The sequence below is a fragment of the Desarmillaria tabescens genome (genome assembly GCF_030435595.1).
Source record: "Desarmillaria tabescens strain CCBAS 213 chromosome Unknown EV420scaffold_5, whole genome shotgun sequence".
Classification (NCBI taxonomy): domain Eukaryota; kingdom Fungi; phylum Basidiomycota; class Agaricomycetes; order Agaricales; family Physalacriaceae; genus Desarmillaria; species Desarmillaria tabescens.
Genome location: NW_026848304.1, coordinates 1,538,584 through 1,559,438, shown reverse-complemented (window position 1 = coordinate 1,559,438; position 20,855 = coordinate 1,538,584). Strand labels below are relative to the sequence as shown.

At 48.2% G+C, this 20,855-nt stretch overlaps 9 protein-coding genes across 9 annotated transcripts; 4 read left to right on the top strand and 5 right to left on the bottom strand.

Annotated features, from left to right (window-relative positions):
- Positions 1 to 1,499: 1,499 nt before the first annotated feature.
- On the bottom strand, positions 1,500 to 3,747 carry EV420DRAFT_1262355 (rab-GTPase-TBC domain-containing protein; the record flags this gene model as incomplete). Its single annotated transcript, XM_060467117.1, has 7 exons — positions 1,500 to 1,680; positions 1,738 to 1,963; positions 2,027 to 2,064; positions 2,117 to 2,133; positions 2,185 to 2,528; positions 2,587 to 2,802; positions 2,853 to 3,747. The coding sequence occupies 7 exons, from the start codon at positions 3,745 to 3,747 to the stop codon at positions 1,500 to 1,502; spliced, it is 1,917 nt and encodes a 638-aa protein (XP_060336612.1).
- A 138-nt stretch (positions 3,748 to 3,885) lies between these two features.
- EV420DRAFT_1514917 (gamma-tubulin ring complex protein) lies at positions 3,886 to 6,283 on the top strand (the record flags this gene model as incomplete). Its single annotated transcript, XM_060471859.1, has 6 exons — positions 3,886 to 4,240; positions 4,263 to 4,647; positions 4,682 to 4,828; positions 4,885 to 5,094; positions 5,216 to 5,933; positions 5,993 to 6,283. The coding sequence occupies exons 1-6, from the start codon at positions 3,955 to 3,957 to the stop codon at positions 6,281 to 6,283; spliced, it is 2,037 nt and encodes a 678-aa protein (XP_060336611.1). The 5' UTR covers positions 3,886 to 3,954.
- Positions 6,284 to 6,531: 248 nt separating this feature from the next.
- On the top strand, positions 6,532 to 7,822 carry EV420DRAFT_1618131 (inorganic pyrophosphatase; the record flags this gene model as incomplete). The annotated part of the gene is made up of 7 exons (XM_060475309.1): positions 6,532 to 6,616; positions 6,674 to 6,712; positions 6,769 to 7,022; positions 7,081 to 7,355; positions 7,409 to 7,573; positions 7,621 to 7,730; positions 7,785 to 7,822. 7 exons carry the CDS (start codon positions 6,532 to 6,534, stop codon positions 7,820 to 7,822), a joined length of 966 nt encoding a protein of 321 aa, XP_060336610.1.
- EV420DRAFT_966650 (uncharacterized protein) lies at positions 7,812 to 12,679 on the bottom strand. The gene is made up of 14 exons (XM_060484181.1): positions 12,473 to 12,679; positions 12,154 to 12,415; positions 10,816 to 12,104; positions 10,672 to 10,766; positions 10,270 to 10,624; positions 10,068 to 10,221; positions 9,933 to 10,009; positions 9,782 to 9,877; positions 9,611 to 9,727; positions 9,373 to 9,559; positions 8,643 to 9,321; positions 8,378 to 8,589; positions 8,147 to 8,317; positions 7,812 to 8,092 (listed from the first exon to the last, which is right to left on the bottom strand). The coding sequence occupies exons 1-14, from the start codon at positions 12,599 to 12,601 to the stop codon at positions 8,004 to 8,006; spliced, it is 3,912 nt and encodes a 1,303-aa protein (XP_060336609.1). The 5' UTR covers positions 12,602 to 12,679; the 3' UTR covers positions 7,812 to 8,003.
- Positions 12,680 to 13,126: 447 nt separating this feature from the next.
- Positions 13,127 to 14,052, top strand: EV420DRAFT_1637681 (uncharacterized protein; the record flags this gene model as incomplete). Its single annotated transcript, XM_060476744.1, has 4 exons — positions 13,127 to 13,294; positions 13,353 to 13,463; positions 13,514 to 13,886; positions 13,946 to 14,052. 4 exons carry the CDS (start codon positions 13,127 to 13,129, stop codon positions 14,050 to 14,052), a joined length of 759 nt encoding a protein of 252 aa, XP_060336608.1.
- A 155-nt stretch (positions 14,053 to 14,207) lies between these two features.
- On the bottom strand, positions 14,208 to 14,923 carry EV420DRAFT_1618129 (thioredoxin-domain-containing protein; the record flags this gene model as incomplete). Its single annotated transcript, XM_060475308.1, has 5 exons — positions 14,208 to 14,424; positions 14,482 to 14,544; positions 14,605 to 14,733; positions 14,778 to 14,800; positions 14,852 to 14,923. The coding sequence occupies 5 exons, from the start codon at positions 14,921 to 14,923 to the stop codon at positions 14,208 to 14,210; spliced, it is 504 nt and encodes a 167-aa protein (XP_060336607.1).
- Positions 14,924 to 15,039: 116 nt separating this feature from the next.
- Positions 15,040 to 15,856, top strand: EV420DRAFT_1514895 (histone-fold-containing protein). Its single transcript, XM_060471858.1, has 4 exons — positions 15,040 to 15,138; positions 15,224 to 15,295; positions 15,353 to 15,489; positions 15,583 to 15,856. The coding sequence occupies exons 1-4, from the start codon at positions 15,112 to 15,114 to the stop codon at positions 15,656 to 15,658; spliced, it is 312 nt and encodes a 103-aa protein (XP_060336606.1). The 5' UTR covers positions 15,040 to 15,111; the 3' UTR covers positions 15,659 to 15,856.
- Positions 15,857 to 16,200: 344 nt separating this feature from the next.
- EV420DRAFT_1241229 (uncharacterized protein) lies at positions 16,201 to 16,791 on the bottom strand (the record flags this gene model as incomplete). Its single annotated transcript, XM_060466639.1, has 1 exon — positions 16,201 to 16,791. A coding segment is annotated over one exon (591 nt), but the record flags the coding sequence as incomplete, so codon positions are not given.
- A 1,400-nt stretch (positions 16,792 to 18,191) lies between these two features.
- Positions 18,192 to 20,832, bottom strand: EV420DRAFT_966495 (uncharacterized protein). The gene is made up of 13 exons (XM_060484180.1): positions 20,304 to 20,832; positions 20,235 to 20,240; positions 20,122 to 20,174; positions 19,883 to 20,071; positions 19,791 to 19,833; positions 19,616 to 19,738; positions 19,536 to 19,561; positions 19,428 to 19,479; positions 19,370 to 19,377; positions 19,201 to 19,318; positions 19,089 to 19,149; positions 18,965 to 19,037; positions 18,192 to 18,906 (listed from the first exon to the last, which is right to left on the bottom strand). The coding sequence occupies exons 1-13, from the start codon at positions 20,533 to 20,535 to the stop codon at positions 18,385 to 18,387; spliced, it is 1,506 nt and encodes a 501-aa protein (XP_060336604.1). The 5' UTR covers positions 20,536 to 20,832; the 3' UTR covers positions 18,192 to 18,384.
- Positions 20,833 to 20,855: the final 23 nt, after the last annotated feature.

The window sequence follows — 20,855 nt, the reverse complement described above, 5'->3', positions numbered from 1 at the left end:
CCACTATTCATAGCTCAAGGCCACCTTGTCTCTCGAATCCTCGGGCTGGTTCTTCTCCCTCTTCTCGTCGATTCCGCACCTTGCATGAACCAAGTCATTACGAAACCGGCGGGCCGCGCTGAAAGGAAGATAGGATAGTCTGGCCGTGGTCTTTCGAAATTGTATTCAATCCCGTGGGCGCATGTACACACTGCCTTTTGATAACTGTCCTATATCAGAATGGTTCCTGTACTGCTGGATAGGCTCGAATCGATTTATGTACACATCCCATACGTTCGCCGTGTCCTAGCCGCGCTCCAGGGGGAGAGTTTACGGCGTTCTCTCCGGAGAGTACGGCTACAGTTTCATAGGACAATTCAATTCATTCCCTCTTTCGTACTTCCAAGCAGGGCGTCGTCGCCTAACATGAAACCCGAGATTCCAATCTATTCTGGGCTATCAACAACACAAGAAGCGACCGTGGCACCTTGGAGGCTGGTGACATCGCTGCCTTTATAATGCGTACTCATCATTACGGAAGAAAACTTCGCCTGGGGCTGTTGTTGTCGATTATTGTTTTCGTTACCAACGGAAAAGATTTCGAAGATCATCGATCGACGATCAGTGCTCGTACAAAGTTCGAACTGCAGGTATTTTCCCCGACGTTTCCGCGGTACACCGCTTGAAAGGCCCGGAACTACTGCTGATATATGAGAGCTCAGTGTTGACACCGAAACCTATCACAGTGACCTTGGCCTTCAAGTTTTCGATATAATGAAGCTTTGTGGGCAAGATTGGACGTGATGCTGATCCCTAATGACATCAGGTAAAATGACACTATGGGGCTAGCATCGATGCTACGGCCCATCGCACCCAGGCAGGAAGTAGGATCAGAAGGTCATCTTCGTTCTAGTAGTCCAATTCAAGTTTGAGCGCCAATACTTTACTTGCAATTTCATGGACACGGTCACGGGGCTATTCAGATATGTAACTTCGTAATTGGTATCGTCGAGATCCCCGTTCTTCGGTCAAGCGTGGGTCTTTTATGATGTTGACGCTTCCAAGCACAGGGTACTCTGGTGGGGAAAGTTATTTCTCAGGTAATGATGTACGCCTTGAATACTCTCATAGCGTTCTTATTTTAGAAATTCGGATTCCCCAAATTTAATCAGGGCTGCAGCGTATAAAACAGTCATAATGAAGTTCAAGGCACTCCTCCACGCTGTGAAAGAGGCTAAAGGTTCAACTTCGGGTCTTCAGGTCCTTGATAATGACCAGCGCGATCTCAAGACTCTGGTCCGTTTCCTTCTCAGAGACATCGATAAGAATAACAAAGCCCTCCTCCTCCTCCTCCTCCTGCTGACTTCTCTTTTTTCAAGGTTATGTCTGCAGCGACCGGTTAAGAGATTGCGAGATGAGTATCCACCTATGATGATGTCGAATCTTTGCAGACCTTACTCAACTGCCATCTCTATGTTTAGCACTACACAAATGAAAATAGGTACAATTACAAGGACCAATCACAAATCTGGCAGTTCACGCTGTATCAAACGAGTCCAGGTACTCTCCTTCCACCAATCATCCATGCTGTCAATCCGGTCCCAAAGGGTTTCTTCATCCACTCCGTATATTTCATATTTCCCCCCATCAAGTTTCTGCCCTTCCCGCGTGGCTACATCAATGGCAGCTTTGTTTTCTCCCCTGTGGAAAAAGAGATGGAGTTAATCACTCGCTTAGCTAATAAGAAAGGAGCCATACTTGAGAAGTTCTAAAAGCTCCTTTTTGTCGGGGAAAAATAACCGCGACTCAAGGACAGCGAGAATGCCCAAGGCAGCGCGATACAAGAACGAGTCTCCCTCAAGGATCAATACGTCCCATACGCGTGCGCAAGATTCGAATGGTAGGTGGTCGAGAAACAGCGGTATAAGCCAGTCGGGGAGATACGATGCAGGTGATATTTGATGTTGTTTAAAGTTAAAGTAGACTTGAAATCCACGAATTTGTCAGTTCATGTTATCGTGTAAGTTGGAGAATGGAAGCGTCATACTTTTCGGCATTCCATCCGCAAGTAGGGTATCGAATATTCTGTGTTGCAATGTCAGAGGAGTAAAATGCAGAAGAATATGCTATTATATACCTATAATAAGCCTCGACCTGGTTCGGTAGTTAGCACAAATGGTTCGTCGTGGTGTGATGACTACTCACATCCTCTCTGGCGCCATCCCCCCCGAAAAAGCTTCGCATACAATGGCGCTCCAATAGATTACGCATGACCACGAAGGCCTGCGGGAGAGGTACGTTGATCAACAGCATCGCAGCAATTCTCGCCGCACCTAGGGTATATCCCAATCCTTCATCTGTTCGCGAGACAACCCAGGCAAAAAGCATATCTTTTAAATCAGCATACATGGGCCCCTTCTCGTGATGGAAAATATGAAGCGCAGGAAGCGTAGTAGAGATATCTTTTTCTATGAGTTCGAGCGTTGCCTGAGGGAACGTCCCACTTGTGAGAGCCCTTTTGGCGCGCGATAGGCAAACGCGATAATTATCTATTTTATATGTGCGGTTCGTCAAAAAGACGTAATTGGTGGAATTTAGGTAGCTTACCTTTATTTAATGCCAAGGGATTGCCAACGGCGCGTTCCCACATGGACGCGCGTAGTTTTGAAGGTATACCTTGCCACCACATCCTTCGAAGAGCGGGATTCTTGTTGACAACTCGCCAATCGGGTATGATGTCTCTTTCCCATAGATGTATAGATTCATCTATCTTCCTTTCACGAACAATCCGACGATCTTCAAGAGCCTTTCTCCGCTTCTCAGCTAACAAGAATCATGAAAAACGATGTGATACATTGATAGTATTTCTCTACCTGCGGCACGGCTCTGCTTCATCATAGACTGCCAATCTGACATATGCTTTTTATCTTCCTGGCGGCTTTTTGGAGGCAAAAATGAAGGCCTTGTCTTGCTCATGACCTTTTCCAATATGCTAGGTCCGGCGGACCGAGTCTGTCTGTGGCCATTTGATGTTTGAGGCGGTGCAATGTGGGAAGACTGGGTGTTGGGTAACGACGACGACGCCGCAATGGCACCTGATGCTGAAACAGACGATGATGAAGTCGATGTCGAAAGTGCATCGCCTCGCTCCGGCACCGATACAGGCAACGACTGCGCAGAGGCAGCGGAATGAGGAGGTGACATGTCAGAAGAAGGTCGAGGAGATTGGGAATCGCAGTGAAGCGTTTGAATCTCAGTGGAAGCGCGAGAATGAGTAGAGTCGACGGAAAGCGTCACTCTGTGAGAGGGAGGCTGGGACACGTCTATCTGGACATTTGGATAGGTCGAAGTCTCTTCTTCCGTCGCCACCTCTTGGTGTTCAGGCACCTCTTCATGCACCTCTCCATCGTCGTTGACCTCGGCACCAGAAGTAGAACGCGACAGCGATATTGACACAAACTGAGGAGAGGTATCCGGAGAGATCGAGGGAGACGATGTGGGCGGCACTGATGGAGGAGCACCGTCATTATTCATATCCAGGGTAGACACAGACGTATCATGTGCATGGAAGTATCCTTTGGATATATTCTGTGGTTCTTCGTCCTCGTCCTGGATGAAATCTCCATTAGACCTGGTTCGGACCATTTCTTCCCTGATTACATCCGGAGAGAATTCGAAAGAAACGTCGACGTCGTCACTGTCTGAGAAGGCATCGTCAAGGTCAAGGGCCGGGACGTTGAAGACAGCAGGTTGGTTTGTATGGTCCATCCTGTATGTGTTGCGACGGCGGCAGAGTAATACGTTCACGACATAGGGCCGAAGCGAGCACAGCCACGGCGCTTCGGAAAGTACCCGAAATGATGACCGGATATTCCGGGAACGTGACAGATTGTGACAAGCGCGTCTTGCCAAGACTCTACGAGGATCAAGTGAGCTCTTTCTTTACATTTTCTGTGCGCTGAATATCTTTTAGCTATGATTGCAGAAGTATTTCTCATTCTTGCAGGACACGAGTCGTCTTTGTTTCCCACCGACCACAAACTACATCCGGCTTTTCTTCCTCTTCTTCATCCAGGCGAGCAACAGTGCCTCGAGTCCCTAGGTCAAACCTCATTTCGGTACCGAAAATTGAAGAAATCATGCGTCACCCTCTCTCAGTCGCAATCACGCTATATATGTGCACTTTGTGCGGCACTCAGCCGCATACTCAAGGACGAGTATGAGGCCCTTGTCATCTCCACAGAAGAAAAGGTTCTCAGACGTGATGCAAATCTAGTTGCAAGTGGAATCGTTTGTACCATTATCCTCAGTTCGCGCCATTTTCGCCGAGTGGGACGCGCCTTTCGCTGCTTTGCTTTCATTGATGGATGAAATCGAGGTAGTACCCCACTGGAAACCTGGACCCCTCATCGATCTCCTCCTAAAGCGATCAAAGACAGGAGTTAGCAGAGTAGCCAGTATTCTGTCTCGACTGTCTCTTGCAGTTCAAAGTGTTTGGAGAACACAACTCACTGCGTTTATTGTACATGGATCCCTCGCTGCCGTGGATCCTCTCGCATCAGAATCCTATGTCCTCCTCGATGGAAGCGTGCCGGCCTGTGTTTCGCCCCAATCACGAGAGTCCATCGCATATGTCGGACGCGCCATAGCAACAGTAAAAGCCGCCAAGTGGCAGAAGCAACTCCCTCGACACTTGGCACAGGAAGCATACCTCTCTTCTTGAACAAGTCTTTCCGGAAGATCGCCATCCATTTGACAATGTTATAGCACAAATCAGGACCAGTGTTAGCGAGTGGTTATGGCTAAACGTCTTGACCCGTAAAGACGTCGATGATGCCGTCGATTCTTTGTGCGACCCTTCCTTCTATTCCTGGTTCATAGTCGTTTAACGTAATTTACCAACAGAGCAAATTACTTCCTCTTACGCAACGGAGAGTTCAGTTTATCCCTCATACGAGAAATTGAACGTATGAAAATTTCTCGGCTGACCATGCATTCGGGCTCGGCAATGATTCGCGAACAAGATCTGAACCTTGCCTTGTTACGAGCATCACTTGGGACAACCGCCCAACACGACCCTTCCCTTTCTCACCTCCGATTCTCTATGCCTGCCTGGTCCTCTTCGACCTCTTCTACCTTCACTAGCAACTACAGCTACCCTTCCGCCGAAACCAACGTCACCATCGACTACACATGCTTTCCCTGGGCCCGTAGATCCTACTCTCTTCAATTCCAGTTTGCTAGGTACTCCTCTTGATCTCACTTATATTGTATCTTGGCCGCTAGACTTATTTCTTCATGCATCCGATCTCGCTGCATATGGAACTCTTTTTGCTTATTTGTCTTCTCTAAGGAAGACCCATATTCGGATACACTCGTGCTGGACCTCTCTATCGAACTCCCAACGTGCAAGGCGACGTTGGACAGGTTTAGGGGAGGGAGGCACTGTTGAGGACTTAAAGGCCAGAGCAGAGCTCCTGAGATGCGGGTGGGGTGTCATTCGTGACATGGGCTGGTTCTTGGACACATTTCTGGGATATGTTATGATGGATGTCATTGACGTGGAATACGGGCGCTTGAAGAAAATGTTGGGACAGGATGGTAACCGGGGACTGCCAAACTCCTCTAGCTCCATGCAGTCTCTTGCGACTTCCTCGGGCCCGCTACCGCCATCAATTAGTACGGTCAACCAGACTCTAGACTTTACAAGTCTTCGCGCTATCCATTCGACATATCTTGATCGATTATTAACAGGATGCCTGTTAGCCAATTCTTCACTCACTGCCATTCTCCTCCCCATATTTGAAGTCTGCGAACGGTTCGTTGCCCAGGTAGAGCGGTGGGGTGGCGATATTCTTCCCGCCCTCTTATTTGAAGGTAGTTTGAAAGGGGAGGACGAGGAGGTTGGTGCAATGGTGAAGGAACGTCATCAGATTGTTTTTGAGATCAAGGAGGTAATGTCGCATTTCTATGGTATTTCTACGTGCTACTGACTTGAAGCAAAAAAACGCAGACGCTTCATGGCTTATTAGGCTCATTTTATGATCAACTCTCGTTATCAACGTCGCAGCAGCCATTCACGACCATGGACACATCAAAATCGATACTCATGAACACGAGCGTTGCTAACTATACCAGCTATAATGTTTCGAAGATGGCAAAAGGGTCAGAGGGTGTGCCGGCGGACGTTCGTCGACATGTTGAACGGCTATTGCTGCGTTTAGATTTCAACAATGGTTTCTCAAATCCTCGTTTAAAGGAGAAGAAGGAAACGGATATTCTTGGTCAAGGTGGTCTAGCGTAGATTAGATTAGTTTGGTTCAAATGCTTTATATTCCTTCCGACAACGGCCGGAGTAAAGTGGCAGTACTCCGCGGCATTCACTGAACAAAAATTACTCGGCTATCTCAGGTCAGGTAAATGTGGCCCAATGGTTCGCTACTCCGGGCACTCTCTTCGATAACTACTAGACAGGTGGGTGATAATCAGAATATGTGCACATTGCACCAGACGTTGAGGAACATTCCAAAAATCTCCTAGAATCTCCGGCGGATGGCCTCAAAGCCAAATACGGCAGAACGACTTGCACATCAACTCAGACTCCTTTCTTCCCAACCTTCACCAAGAATGACTTCCCGTGAGTACATTGCACATTGCCTTGCCTTTTCTCCCTTGAATTAACTGAAAATTGCAGAGTACACTCCTCGTCTCATCGGTTCTCCTAACACGCTCGGTAGGCGTCTATTTCATGACCCCCTGATAATCATCATGAACGTCGTTGTCGTCCAGAGCATCGCGTCTTCATCGAGCAAAATGGTTCGGTCGTCTCACCTTTCCATGATATCCCGCTCTTTGCAGACCAGAACTCGGGAATCTTCAACATGATCGTTGAGGTTCCTCGCTGGACTAACGCCAAGATGGAGATCTCCAAGGAGGAGCCCTTCAACCCTATCAAGCAGGACATCAAGAAGGGTAGGTTGCGCTACGTGCGCAACTGTTTCCCCCACCATGGGTACATCTGGAACTACGGTGCGTTCCCCCAGGTAAGTGTCCCCGCCGCCCCAACCGTTTCATCGCTGATGATCAAATTTGATCTCGTAGACCTGGGAGGATCCTTCGCAGACCCATGCTGAGACCAAGGCTAAGGGTGACAACGACCCTCTCGATGTCTGTGAGATTGGCGAGCAAGTCGGCTACGTTGGCCAGGTTAAGCAGGTCAAGGTTCTCGGTATCATGGCTCTCTTGGATGAGGGCGAGACCGACTGGAAAGTTATCGTCGTGGACGTCCAGGATCCTTTGGCTTCCAAGCTGAATGATATTGAGGACGTAGAAAGGCACCTGCCTGGCTTGATCAGGGCTACCAACGAGTGGTTCAGGTATGTCGCGTCATCTCCTCTATCATGTCTACTATCTTAACACCATTTTATAGGATCTATAAGATTCCTGATGGAAAGCCCGAAAACACCTTCGCCTTCTCTGGAGAAGCCAAGAACAAGAAGTATGCTACTGAAATCGTCCACGAGTGCCACGAAGCCTGGCGTCGTCTCATCACCGGCGAGAGCCCGGCTAAGACTGCCACTTACGATCTCTCAATGTAAGATTTACCCTTGTATGTGTCTTTCGTCCACTGACACATGTTAGCCGCAACATCACTATCCAGAACTCCCCCGGATTCATCCGACGGGATGACCCCGCATACACCAGCATTCCCCCTGACTCCAGGAAGGCTCCTGCTCCCATCGATCCATCCGGTAAGTCTTCACAATGTCTATTAAAAATCATCATACTTAACGCACGCTTTCTAGTCTCTAAATGGTTCTATATTTCTTCTGCCCAGGTTTAGAGGTCCCAGGGGAGTAATGCCACGCGGAAAATTTGGAGTGTAAGGGGAAGAAAACCGAAATGTATACCAAAACTTGATAAACGTGCAAGCTGTTGAGTCCTTTCTGATGCGTGAAGCAAATACTACAATGCGGGTATGATACAAATATGATAGCACATGCAAAGATCAAATCAAACTAGATTCAGTGTTTTTGTTTCTCCGTTCCTGCGTCGGGTTGAGAAGCAGGGTAACGACAGTAGCGATCAGATATTGAAGTTACTGTCCATGTTCCTACGTGCGTAACAGGTTTAGCATGGAAGAGGAGAAAGTATGATATTCATTCACCTTCCAACGCAGAAAAAATCGAATACTCTTTCGAGTATACTCGGGAAACAGTGTGGGTCTCGAGAACTTTTCCTGGTTTACCACCCTTCTTCGTGACAGGCTCAGACCTTTGGTAAGTGAACGTAAATGGCGGCTCGCCGATAAGGGTGAAGACAATTTCAGCCTGATCACCTGCATCACATAGTAAGCATCGCAACATTATTGAACATTATGAACGAAGACATGGCCTACCCTCATGGATATCTTGATAGATTCGTTTTCCATGACCAACTTGAGCAGAGGGCAGTGGGTGTACAGTGAAACGTAAATCAGTCACAACTGCTTTACACATCTTTTGTTGATGCGATATGGAGGTGATTGTAAATTCTCCGGCTTGCTGCTGACTCAATGAGAAAGGCGACGTCGTAGCTTCCTGCGTGTAAGCGCGTCCATTGATACGGTATCTAAGAAAGATACGTTTCAGCCACAGGGATCTCGATCACAGCACGATACTTACCCGATGGTCCATGGCGGAATACCTTCAAGCTGGAATTGTGCCAGGTCGCCAATACAATAGTCTTCACGCTTGTCGAAGGGAACAACAGCGGCTGTTTCTGCGACATCAACCCAAATAGAACTTGCAAGAGGGTCCAACGCTGCATGGTCACAGCTCGATGCGTCGGACACGGAGTCAATGGTAACGAGATGAGCGCCGACACTCGTGAAATGATATGAAGGCAAATCAATCTTCCAGGCGGAACTGTACGTTTCGATAGTCTTCGCATCCACAAGGCTGGTGGCGACATTTTTGATAGTTAGCCGGAGTTTGAAAGGTGGTGTACCCTGGAAGAGGATCATTCCATCGGAAGACATATGGTCCAAAGGTGTGAATGCGTCATTGAGGCAGTATGGAACCCGGTTGCGGTTCTTGAATTGGGCAGAGGGACGCATGGATACTTGTTGCTCAAACAAGAGCCGTTCTGACCGGGGAATGACTGCGTTACGATGCTTCGCCAAAGGATATGATGAGTCACCAATCTGCTTGACTTCGTAGTACACACGTCCAGGATTTGACGTCTGAAGCTGGAGACGTGTGTGGGGTTGTATGCTGTTGAACGTCGGTTGATCGATGAGCTTTGTTCCTCCAGTCTCACTATTTTGCGCGATGTTATACATGATCTCAAATGGGGGACGTCCTGCTCTCCAGATTAAAATCGACCTATAAAAGAGCCAATGACAGTTCTTACCGCTCAGATCAAGGTCGACATGATCAGTCATGCCTTCACAAATAGGCGGAAGAATGTAGGAGCCATTGTAGGGCTCGTACGTTGCTTCCGTGTTCTGAGAAAGTTTGGCAGATGGTTTGGGGATCCAGTCTACGCGATACGTCGAGGCATCTTCAATCACAGAACCCCGACATTGAGAGTCGGATATCTATCCCGATATGATCAGGCAATGTACAAATAGGTAAACAATTCCGCTTACCTCCAGAATCTCATACGTTCCTTTGTCTGTAACATGAAGAAAGTCATTTGGTGTTGTGAGAGTTGCTGTCAAGACTTGTTGTGGATCTTCCACGCGACGATACCTCAACTTCCATGGCTAATTCGGGGGCATCAGGTCAACTACCCTACCTTGATAGTATATTGTACTCACTCCATCCCCAGTTAGGCGCAGAGGTAAACTGGCCTTCTCATTCTCCAGCACAGTGACATGGCACCTGTCGCGTTCACCGTAAAACTTCACGGTGGACTTGAATGCAAATCTATGAGCGATCAAACCGTTCGATGTAGCCATTTGAACAAACCTTGATTCTTTTGACGTTGACAGAAATGCCGGGTACAGATATGGGTCGTTTACACTTGTACTTGTCTTCGATACTGGCTGTTATACACAAAATATGTCAACTCGTATTGTTGAGCCTACGAAGCCAAATACTCACCGAGGTCAATTTCAAAAGTCCCTCCAATCCTGTCCACTTGTTTTGGAACTGGTATATGGAGGGTTTTCCTTGAAGTCTCGATATTTTTAATTAGCAGCGTATCCGAACTTTTGGGGCCGACAACTTGAACTTCGAGATTCCAAGGCCCAGAGCCCTGAGAAGAAAGATGAGCCTCGCATTAATACCTTGATAAATGAGTTACCCGAAGTTCGACATCGACATCGACCGAACCTCCTTCGCAGCTACTCATTTGCCTCTTGGTCCTTGGAGTACTTCGTTCTCCACCAGCGAAATCAGCCGATGCAGGAGGGTGAATTATTTGATCGATACTAGGACCGTCCAATTCCACCTTCCTATAGTAGGCATCGCTGATGTGCGTAAAAGAGAAGACATAATGTCCACTGCGTTCCGGCTGGATAGTCAGTTCTCCACGAGATGTAGCGAAAGTTTTCGTTATGTTGCGAGGCGGCTGATTGTCTTGCTGAATGCGATAATAGACGTGAAATGGTGGCGTTCCGTGCAACACAAGTGCCGCAGAAACGCCGGTGTCCCCAGAACTGTGCGCAAGGTTAACAGTGTTTCTTGAATACACTATCTGACGCACCACTCATGAATTTTTTTCCAGTCTATTTCAGCGGAGGGGAAAGGCCGTTCAACGACTTGGCACGTCTCTGGGGCGAGGACGTCACCTTTACACCACTTTACAAGAACGGGTGAGCATTGTCCAATAAAATAATGAAGCCATTACCTTTCCTTTAACTTTCTCGATTGTATATTCACCAGGTGCATCAGCCTGAATATTGACGTCCCTTCGGTTACCCTGTGTTGACAACGTCTCTTTCCATGGCTTGGAGCGTTTTACATCGAAACCGCCGCTATCTGAGCCACTTGAAGGTTGGTATTCGACCGTAACCTCCAAAGGTAAGTCAAATGAATCAGCCTCGTTCGCCGATACGGTTAATGACGCTTCGGAACCAATGAGAAGGGGTGTTGGATTGCCAGGACCGCAATGCTTGAATGACACTGCTGGGCGACGAAGCACCTGGAAGGAGCGGGTAGTCGTGGTACTGAACGATTCGCCTTGTCCTGATGTCGATGATGGCAGGTCAGAGCCAACACGAACAATATTGCCTACCGCGTCCATGACTTCCTCCAGTGCATAGAGATGGGTCCCAACTGTATCAGATGATACTGATAGTGGAACCTGCAGCTGTGAAGGTATCAAACGTCTCCGAGTCACTTCCATGCCCGTTCCCTTCAGTTCTGCATCATGGTTGCTCTCGATGCCTTCTACGAGGAAGCTCTCCCGCTTTCCATTTATCATCTTGAACCACCTCAGGCTCAAGGGTGTGACGCCGCTGATATCAATCATAAGCTGGTGGTCCGGATCCTCTCCTGCGCAGCGAATGTCGAGGTTGCTGGCTCCAACGAACGCCACTCGCGGACACGGAGCTACCATTACCTCTGCTGGATATACCAGTCGCGATTCGATGCCAGAGGCATCAAGGATACGTTCCAAACGAACGGTACCCGGCTTTGTGAGCCGTATATGTACCAGGGACTGGGTCTTCTGCAGAGAAGACTGCTCGTCGTTGCGATCGTTATTATCTTCGTCGTCGTCATCGTATTCATCGTATTCATCATCATCGGTAGATAGGGCTGAAGGTTTGGCCACTTGTAGCGCGTCTAAACGTGCCTGCTCAATTGCCTTTAACTCCTTGGACGATAAATCAAAATATTCCGCGCCGCTATCTCGAGACTGTCCCAAAGGTGTCAAAGAGTATCGCAGAGATGAAGGATTGGTGTTGTTGAGAAGAACGGGTACGAGTGCAACATCGCCAGGCGAGGATAGACAAAAAGTCAGGCCATTGGGGTTGAGGTTTGCGGTACTAATGGGCGACATCCGAACAGTATGTTGACCGAGAAGATGTGAGTCACCAGAGGCACTATATGAGGATGAAAGTGCGCCAAAAAAGAAAGGCGCTAGGTAATCTAGATAACTCCAAGCTTGAGGCGTAGAGGGCAAATCCGCGCGTCCTGAAGCCAGACATTAAGAAGATACTGAGAAAAAACTATTGACACTCACCCGAGTATCCTTCAGAAGATACACTGCCCTCACCGATACCCCTCGCCACGTTTAATTTGACACCACCAAACATCAGCCCGTCAAAAAAACACAAAGCAGCAATTTGCAGCACCACCACTGGAGTGGCGTAGTTTAGACGAGGAATGCGTAGTTGCGCGACCAATAGGCAGGATATGATATCTATGGCCAGCCATTTTAAACAAAAGCTTTGCGATTCGTCGGACGACGCAATGTAGCGGAAGAAGTCGAATAGTTTCACAGCCTGTCAAACGATACATCATGGGTAAAACGTGTCACGATATTGAAGTATACAGTATACCTGAATCAAGGCTCCCAGGCTCAGGCAGTATAGGCGCTGGGTGGGTACATCCAAGAATGCTTCCGGAATCAATGGTTCTTTTCTTCTTGGAGTGGCCCGGACTGGAGGATTTGTTGGAGCTGCAGACATGGCAGAATTTCCCTCAGAGAGAGTGGGGGGGGCCTATACGTTCCGAATGTGACTGTTTTCAGCGACTGAGAGGATTAGGGAAACAGGAGAGCGACGAGAGAAGAAAAGGACAAGAGGGAGCCGTGAGAGTCGTCACGCTCCACGTGATCGTTATCCGAACCGCCAGTTCTGCCGCCTTTGAACTTGGTCTCATCCACTGCCAGCTACAAGCCTCTCAGAATTTCTTTGAGCATAAACTTGACTGCTGTGTCATATTCAGTCCTTCACTTTCTAAGTGAAACTACTTTTGCGGTAAGTGTACGGCTTTGCGAGTTGGCTCTCTTCCGTCAACTGGACCTTCGACGCCGAGGCGCCTGTTTTGCCACTTGCACGTGTTGATAACTGGGCGTGAAGCTGATTCTCAGCGCTAAAAGGGTTCTATATAATCTCATCGAAAGCATCTCATATCTGTTCATCTCTTCTCCTCTTGAACAATGGCTTCAAATCTCCCGCCTCTCCCCAGGATCAGTGGCGACTACAATCCTCATGCTTGAAGTTTATACGCATAGTACTGCGAGGCCCGCTGGACCTGTAGTGGATGAAGAATATGGCAATACCGAACGCCTGGCAGAGCTAGGCAAGAGAATGCTTGACCTTGTCGTCACATATCATTTCTTTTCCGTCAAGCCACACCTGGATGCGAATGAAATTACGGTATGACCAAAGCTCCTTCGATGGCCCGCCCCTGGAATTTAAATCTGAAGTGTTACAGGGCAGAAAAGACGATGCGTTGTCAGACGAAAATATCGTGCGATGGATTGAGGGGTACGAGATGAAGAATAAAATCCGGGCGTATCCCCACACTGTTTTGGAAGACCCAATTGTAAAGAAGATACGTTGATCTCCTGTCGATGGTTTCTGATCTTTGGATAGGAGCTCCGTACCTTTTTCCACACTTATATTGGAGCGTTGTACATTCGCAATGGAATGGCTGAGGTACAAGAATGGATATCTCGCTTAATAGATCCCACCCAGGAGCCTGCGTCTATCCATAGTCCACCACCACAACAAACACAGGGTCCTGCTCCCCAACCCCCACAGTCCCCGCCGCCCCCGATCCCGCCCTCTAGCATGCCTTTTAATCCGGCAAGTCCACCTCCCATGGCCCAGACTCCACAGGGTATCAGTTCCCTCATTACGCTCCAACTTGTGAATCAAACGGCAGCTCAGAAAGGGGTTACCGTGACATATAGTGCAGAAAGTCAAGGTCCTCCTCATGCGCCTACTTGGACTGTTCAGTGCTACGGTGAGTGAATCCTCAGAGTTACATCAGCTACGCAGACCATCATAACACTTCCTTTCTAGTAAATGGCCAGCTCACGGGAATGGGGCAGGCCCGTAGCCAGAAATTAGCGAGGGAAGAAGCCGCCAGACAGACGTGGAATACCATGGAGTGGGGTCCTCAGGCATAGCGAGTCTTGGGTTCTCGCTTGCCTAACCATTATACATAATGGTCAGGTATGAATGACTTGAACAATGAACGTTGAACGTGGAATATATCCCTGCACTGACTGATATCGCACAATGTATGAGTATCGATGGAACATATAAAATCCCATTAGTCAAACTAGGAACTGAGATACCAGAAGAACACATATGCCGCTATCAAAGCAAGGAAGACCTGGGCTTGACGGTCAAGTCCTGCCAGTGGAACCTGCGGACCGCCATAGTTATCCCTGGAGGAGGAATTCGCTGGACCTCCGCCAAGGGTCTGACCCTTCCCAGAGAACGCCCCTGAGGAAGAAGAACCGGTTGAATGTCTCCGAACCGCATTCTCCAGTGCGCTGAATGCCGATGGTATCATCACTACAATGCAATAAATGGTACAAGTCATGCCTTACTTTCGATCAGCACCCCGGACTTGATCAATTTTTTCCGTGCCTCTGAGAAAGATGAACGTCGGCCTAGATATGAGTGATACGTTGGGCAAGTCCCTCGACGACTAAACGGGTAGAGCGGCCCACATTGCAGACACCCGATACGCAGATGCTACGTCCTTCGCTGCATCCACGTCGCACTTCAGGAAGTTGATGTTTTTGTATTTTCTCGAAAGATCTTCGTATGTAGGGGCGATGGCATGGCATGGTCCACACCTGGAGAACTAAGCAAGAATCCATTGAAAGCACCAATAACATACCAGTGGGCATGAAAATCAATCACCTATGCATGAATTGGTCTCTACATTGTTCACGGAAACAAAGAATCTCTTACCGACACTTTCCCTTTGTCCTTTTTAAGAATATCATTGAGCTGAGGGACAGAAATTATCTCGGTTATGGACATGAATGCTGATGAATGGAGACAAAGACTGGCGTGGCCACTGTCCCTGAATATGTCAATTATCACATGACTTTGGTGATCGTCCTATTTGAGACGCGTGCTTTGTTTATTGGCTTTCAACAAGTTACCACCACCACCTCAGCAAGTTCGCTCCTCAAGACCTCTCTAACCAACTTCAATCTTCTATCACAATGTCTGGACGTGGAAAAGGTGGCAAGGTGAGGTTTTCCCCCATCTCTCCTGTCCTCTACCCCCTCGTCGCGCTAGTGGCCTTGAGCTGACTGTCGTTCATCGTGTCTTCAGGGTCTCGGCAAGGGCGGCGCCAAACGTCACAGGAAGATCCTTCGCGACAACATTCAAGGTATCACGAAACCAGTGAGTCCATTTTGGCGGTGTTGCCGATACGCGTTTTGACCTCTCCTTTTCTTTTAGGCTATTCGTCGTCTCGCACGTCGTGGTGGAGTCAAGCGTATCTCCGGTCTCATTTACGAAGAAACTCGCGGTGTCCTCAAGATCTTTTTGGAGAATGTCATCAGAGATTCTGTTACCTATACTGAGCATGCCAAGCGGTTCGTGTCTTCATCTGCTGCTTTTGCCCTTGATCATGAATCTCCATGAATCATCGGTACTGTTCTGGACTGCATTACTAATACTTTTCTCAGTAAAACCGTTACGGCTCTGGACGTCGTCTACGCACTCAAACGCTCCGGGCGCACCCTCTACGGTTTCGGCGCGTAGAAGCTATCATCATCTCATTTCTCTATGTTGTATGTGTACTGTATAGTATATGTAGATTTGTCTATCCATGCCTTATTCATCGCGCATATCTATTAATTGAGTTTTGTGCGTACGCGGAGAGATAGTGATGCGCTAAGTCTGGATGGGCCCATATTGTGTTTAGTGACTGGTAACGATAGCCGGGACGTTACGTCTTCTTCAAGTGGCACGTTGGTTAGAGGAACACCGAACTGGATGTAACCATCTGCGTGTCTTCGCTTCTTTTCACCTGCAGAGGAGGCTCGACGACGGCGTTGTATGACCCGCCCCGGATGATTTTCTTCATTCTGGTCACTGTTCGCGTCAATATTCGAAGTAAAATGTCGTGAAGAGCGTGGTATATGCAGGAGTCCCTCTGATTCCATGTTCGGGGTAGGGACCTGTGATTGCGCCCTTCGATGCACGTTCCAGACACGGGAGATTCCTGGATGAGTCTTTGGACTATTAGTGTTCGGGCTGGAGGATATCGTAGGAGATGAGGGTGCAGAAATGCGTCCACTGGGTGTCGGCTCTACTTTCTCAGCAACAAGTTTCGTGACAACGCTTTTCTTAACGATATGCATAAGCCGAATCTTCTTGCCTTGAGAAGGATCGAGGAGCAAAGGCGAGCATGAGAAAGTGAGAGGCGTCAAGGTCTTTTCTCCGTCAAGTACTCTACCAGAGCCCTCGCCTTGCCTTCTACAGTCTACCATGTAATCAAATTTCCAACGCAATTTGTGGGCCCCAGGACTATCGCCCTGATGACTTGCGTGTGACGAAGTTTCGCTTCCGCGTATGGTATACACGCCGTTCGTTTTCAGGCTTAGCGTTGCTTGTCTTGAAATGTAGTCACGATCCTCTTCTCCGTTTACCGTTACTCGTCGCAGAATGGGCAGACCATCGAAAAGGGCGTAATGGAAATTAAACGCTTGACGCTTGATGGGCATAAATTCAGCTACACCTCCTTCAATCACGCCGCCTTGCGGATCCAGAGATCGAGTATAAGGGGAGTATCCCACAAACCTGAATGATGGATGTACGGCACGAAAGCCCTCCTGGTCGATGAGCAGACCAATGTTGACATCCTTGAGCCATGACAGAGACTCGGGAAGCTCTGGTTTCGCAGGATCTCGATGGTTACTGGAGCGGTGCACATGAGGCTGCCGGTTTAGAGAGAGTTGACTAGAGGAACTGTAAAGGCTCGGCGGAGTCCTGGGTACGGATGTGTAGGGCGCGAGGCTTTCACTAGAGGGATATGCTTTAAGTGAGCGGGCGTAGTCTTCCTGCCAAGGCTTAGGACACGTGTGGCTGTACGGTGACGGAGAACAAGATGATATAGAATGTGTAGAGGTAGAGGTGGTGAATTGTGCGTAGAATGGGGAACGAGGTCCTAAAGTCAAGTGAGATGGATGGCTGTTGAGTACCGCGCTTCCCGCCCCGTCGTCTACCTTGACGTATTGAGTTTCACCGACGGAGCAGAGAGACGACCCGGAATCGACGGTAGAAAGGGCGGTATGGAAGCTTGCGCAAGACTTTTCAGAGATAGAGCAGGAGTCGTTGTCATTTAAAGCCGTTCTCGCTGGGGACACAGGAGGGGTGGTATAAACAGAGTAGTTACTGCTATTGCGAGCAGTGGTTGTGACAAACTGTAAAGGACGCTTCCTATCCCGACGCCTAGGACCGAAAGTCCCGACACTCCCGACACTCTCGCCGCTGTCGCTAGAAGAGATGGCAGGTTGAACGTCGTCAGGGATATCTGGTAGCGAGAAATCGACAGCGAATCCTGAGCCGCTTTGAAATAATATGATGGGAACATCGCCAGAGGTCCAAGACGTAGACAGTTGGCTCGAAACAGGACTTAGGATGGGCGAGGGCGGCGTAAGATTAGACAATTCCTGGAGAACAGATGAAGACGGGTCCATGAGAAAATGAAAGTCGGCGTCGCCGAAGTCCATGATTGTAAAACAGACCAGCAGTTCAAGAAAAAGGAGTCCACCCAAGGAGTTCAAGGTCGAGAGTTATTTACTGTTGTATTGTTTTTACAAAGCAACAGCCTCACGTCAACAATGCCTACGCGTTTCGATCGTACACTAGCAGGATATTTTCAGTTACAATGTTGGAAGTGTGCATATATTGAGTTTATAAACGGACTTCTACTTTATCTATGAAAATAAGACAAAAGAGTATCTGGTAGCTTTATGTTCCTTGAAAACTGGAATAAAGGGCTCCTCGGCATTAACCAAAGGCAACAAGATGAAAACGATATAGTAAAGTACTGTGCGACAGTGTAATGATTGAAAAATGCGTTTGAACAAGAGAACATCGAAGACTAAAGAACTGGGGGTTGCGACAACATAAAACAGGAGAACAAGAGAACATGGGAACAGGAGAACAGGATAGCTAGACCATTGATACAGTGCAAAGTGGAAAGCCGTTAAGACAAGTGTGAGAGATGTACGTGTACGACGCAGTGGGACAGCTGAGGCATTATACCTATTGCGACAGTCATGGATTTGAGAGAATCTTTTCCTTTACGTTTATGTTGTGATCGACCGATAGTCTGTTTCCTGCGATTGATGCTATGTGTGTAGAAAGGGCGACATAAAGGGAGATGCTGGTAAGTGCGGAAATGAAAACAAGAAGAGGAGTCACGTGTTTCGAATTGCGACGAGAGCCTGACAGATAGAAGATTAGAAGAATGATTCGGGCTACATAGTAGCGGTAGCCTTCTCCACGTCGACCCGAATCCCTCGAATGCCGCTTTCCGAGAGACTCGGGACTCTCTGCGCCGATCTAAATCCCATCTCCAGCGTCCGATACGCTGGGATAGGGCTTCTGGAACCAAGGCTAAAATCCCCGCTCTCAACGTCGTCATCCATCCGGTTTCGACCATCATCAGGTATCGGTTCGCCATCATCCCCTCCAATAGCGGTGTTTAGGCTGCCTAATTCCAAACCCAAACCCAAGCGGATGTCAGCCATCTCGACGAGGTCTTGTTCGAGGCTCATGTCCATATCTGGTGGAATACTTCCAAGGGTGCTGAGAACGATATTTGAGTCCACCGTGCGGGCATGGCGGCTGCTACCAAAGCCGTATCCACCTTTCGAACGATGAGGAGGTGTGAACGGAGATGTCTGGTTTTGAGTTATTGACTTGGTGGTGAAAGCCGCCATTCCGGTCCCTTCGGAATGTGATACCGTCTCGGAACCGCGCTCACGCAGGTCAAGAATCTACATATCATAAAGGAATTGAATCGAAGAACTTGCTCTACACTAAAGATGAACATACCAGGCGACACGCTAACACAGGACCCATCATGACACTAAGAGGAATATTGATGGCAGAAATTACCTGCCGTGGCCTTGACAGATATCAGCGTGATCCCTCCATACACATACACGTAGAAGCTCACTGAAGATAAAATATGCCATTAATCAAATTGGCAATGGATATCAGAATGTAATAAAAGACGCCTAACAAGAGAGATATGTCAGATTAGGTTAGTTAGATTGTGAGGCACTAACCTTCCCGAATAAAGGTTTGAATAAGTCTGCTGCTCGGCCCTCCATTGCGTCTACGGATCATGAAGGCTTTTACAATCGTCATGAATGTCACTACCGTGTCAAACAGGAGCGGGGCAATCTATGACAGAGTCTAGTGGGCGAGAAGTGGACGAATCACTATGAACCTTACAAAGAAACCTGATCTAAGCGGTGAGCGTGATTCGACAACGGGAAATGGTTAAGCATACCAAGGAGATGGGCAGAATGGGGTTTGGACATAGGGAAACAAGGGCCACGGTCCTATACATACAAAATGTCAACAATAAATATGCATATATGCGTTGAAATCCACTTGCGTATGGAGGTGTCGTGAAGGGCAAAACTACATATGCATGTGAGTATACGTGGCTCACGGACGACGAACGAAACCACGTACGAAGCATTTGAGTAGTGTCGACGTAAAGCTGATAGGCTACGACGCCCCCAATCGCGCATATAAGCATCCATAGAATGTATACGTTTCTGTTGAAGAAGGCGTAGGTTCGAATAAGGAGAACCGCTGAAACAAGCGTTGAAAAAAAATACGCTGGAAAGACCTAAACGAAGCGTACATTCTGATCCTACTTGATTCCACATAGCTAGTGCTACGGGGATCTAAAATAGATGATTAGTATGGTCATGTGAACGTATGGGTGATATCGACCTTGTAGATCCTCCGGCAAGTCTCAAGAGAGTGGTCGACGACGAAACAGAAAAGAAGGTAGGGGACCACGATAATGACCCAATATCTATCGAACGGAATGGATTGAAAAGACGAGAAAACTGTAACCTGGATCTCGTACCGGCAGAATAGATAAGCGACCTTGACAGGCGTCCAGTGAGTCTTCCACACCTTTGAATAGCAGGTCAGTGAGAAAGTGACATAAACCAATCTGCACTTACGAAGCGCCATTCTCTAGGAAGGCTAATCAACCAGTCCCAGAGAACTACTGCATCTAAGAGCCAAATGACGCGTCAAAAAATCAGTGAATGAGGCAGATCCAGGAAAATTTTACACATGGCTGTTGCGGTTGGTTAGCATGGTCCATATCGTCAAAACGAGCTGCATAACGAGCTGGACGTACCACAGAAATAGATCTGAGTGACATATATGAAATAATGCGCTGTCTCTGGAGTGTCCGACATTTGGTGGAGGAGATGATGGTGGTGGTTTGGGAACAAGAGGGAAGGTCTGGTATATCCCGGGGCGGGTCGAGTCGATCTGGACATTTGCTCAGCTCTGAAAGAAGCCCCGCATACATCTAGATCCCAAAATAGACATAAGTCATCGGAGGACGGCCTCTTCAATCCTTCCATGCCTATGTACGTACTCGCTCGACTGTAAAAGTGTATCTTGCTGCCTATTTGATATCATTTTCTGTCCATATGGCTAGCTGGAGACCACGTTTTGACACAGAAGTACCGTTTCCGTCGCCCGTAGCACCAGAAATCCCGGATTTTACGTCTTGGTTGTCGTCTTCCAAGCTTTCGTCTATCGTGTAGTCGGCTCCGATATACTTAGACTTGAAGTTGCGTCAACCTCCAGTATCCACATTTGACGCGTTGTTACGAAGAAAACTTTGTGGTCGATTTATCCCTGAGCGGATCGCGGAGGGTTTTTCCAGGCACGTGCCAGG

What these genes read in the sequence shown, in the direction of transcription:
- EV420DRAFT_966495 (XM_060484180.1), bottom strand. Translation starts at nt 20,535, where the DNA reads ATGGAAGGATTGAAGAGGCCGTCCTCCGATGACTTATGTCTATTTTGG. An exon ending in CTTGCCGGAGGATCTACAAG is followed by an intron (nt 19,834 to 19,882) that starts GTCGATATCACC and finishes CATCTATTTTAG; the next exon opens with ATCCCCGTAGCACTAGCTAT. An exon ending in CTGTGTTAGCGTGTCGCCTG is followed by an intron (nt 18,907 to 18,964) that starts GTATGTTCATCT and finishes TATGATATGTAG; the next exon opens with ATTCTTGACCTGCGTGAGCG.
- EV420DRAFT_1514895 (XM_060471858.1), top strand. Translation starts at nt 15,112, where the DNA reads ATGTCTGGACGTGGAAAAGGTGGCAAG. An exon ending in TTCAAGGTATCACGAAACCA is followed by an intron (nt 15,296 to 15,352) that starts GTGAGTCCATTT and finishes CTTTTCTTTTAG; the next exon opens with GCTATTCGTCGTCTCGCACG. An exon ending in TATACTGAGCATGCCAAGCG is followed by an intron (nt 15,490 to 15,582) that starts GTTCGTGTCTTC and finishes TACTTTTCTCAG; the next exon opens with TAAAACCGTTACGGCTCTGG.
- EV420DRAFT_966650 (XM_060484181.1), bottom strand. Translation starts at nt 12,601, where the DNA reads ATGTCTGCAGCTCCAACAAATCCTCCAGTCCGGGCCACTCCAAGAAGA. An exon ending in TGCGCCTAACTGGGGATGGA is followed by an intron (nt 9,728 to 9,781) that starts GTGAGTACAATA and finishes CCCCCGAATTAG; the next exon opens with CCATGGAAGTTGAGGTATCG. An exon ending in GATTTTTTCTGCGTTGGAAG is followed by an intron (nt 8,093 to 8,146) that starts GTGAATGAATAT and finishes TTACGCACGTAG; the next exon opens with GAACATGGACAGTAACTTCA.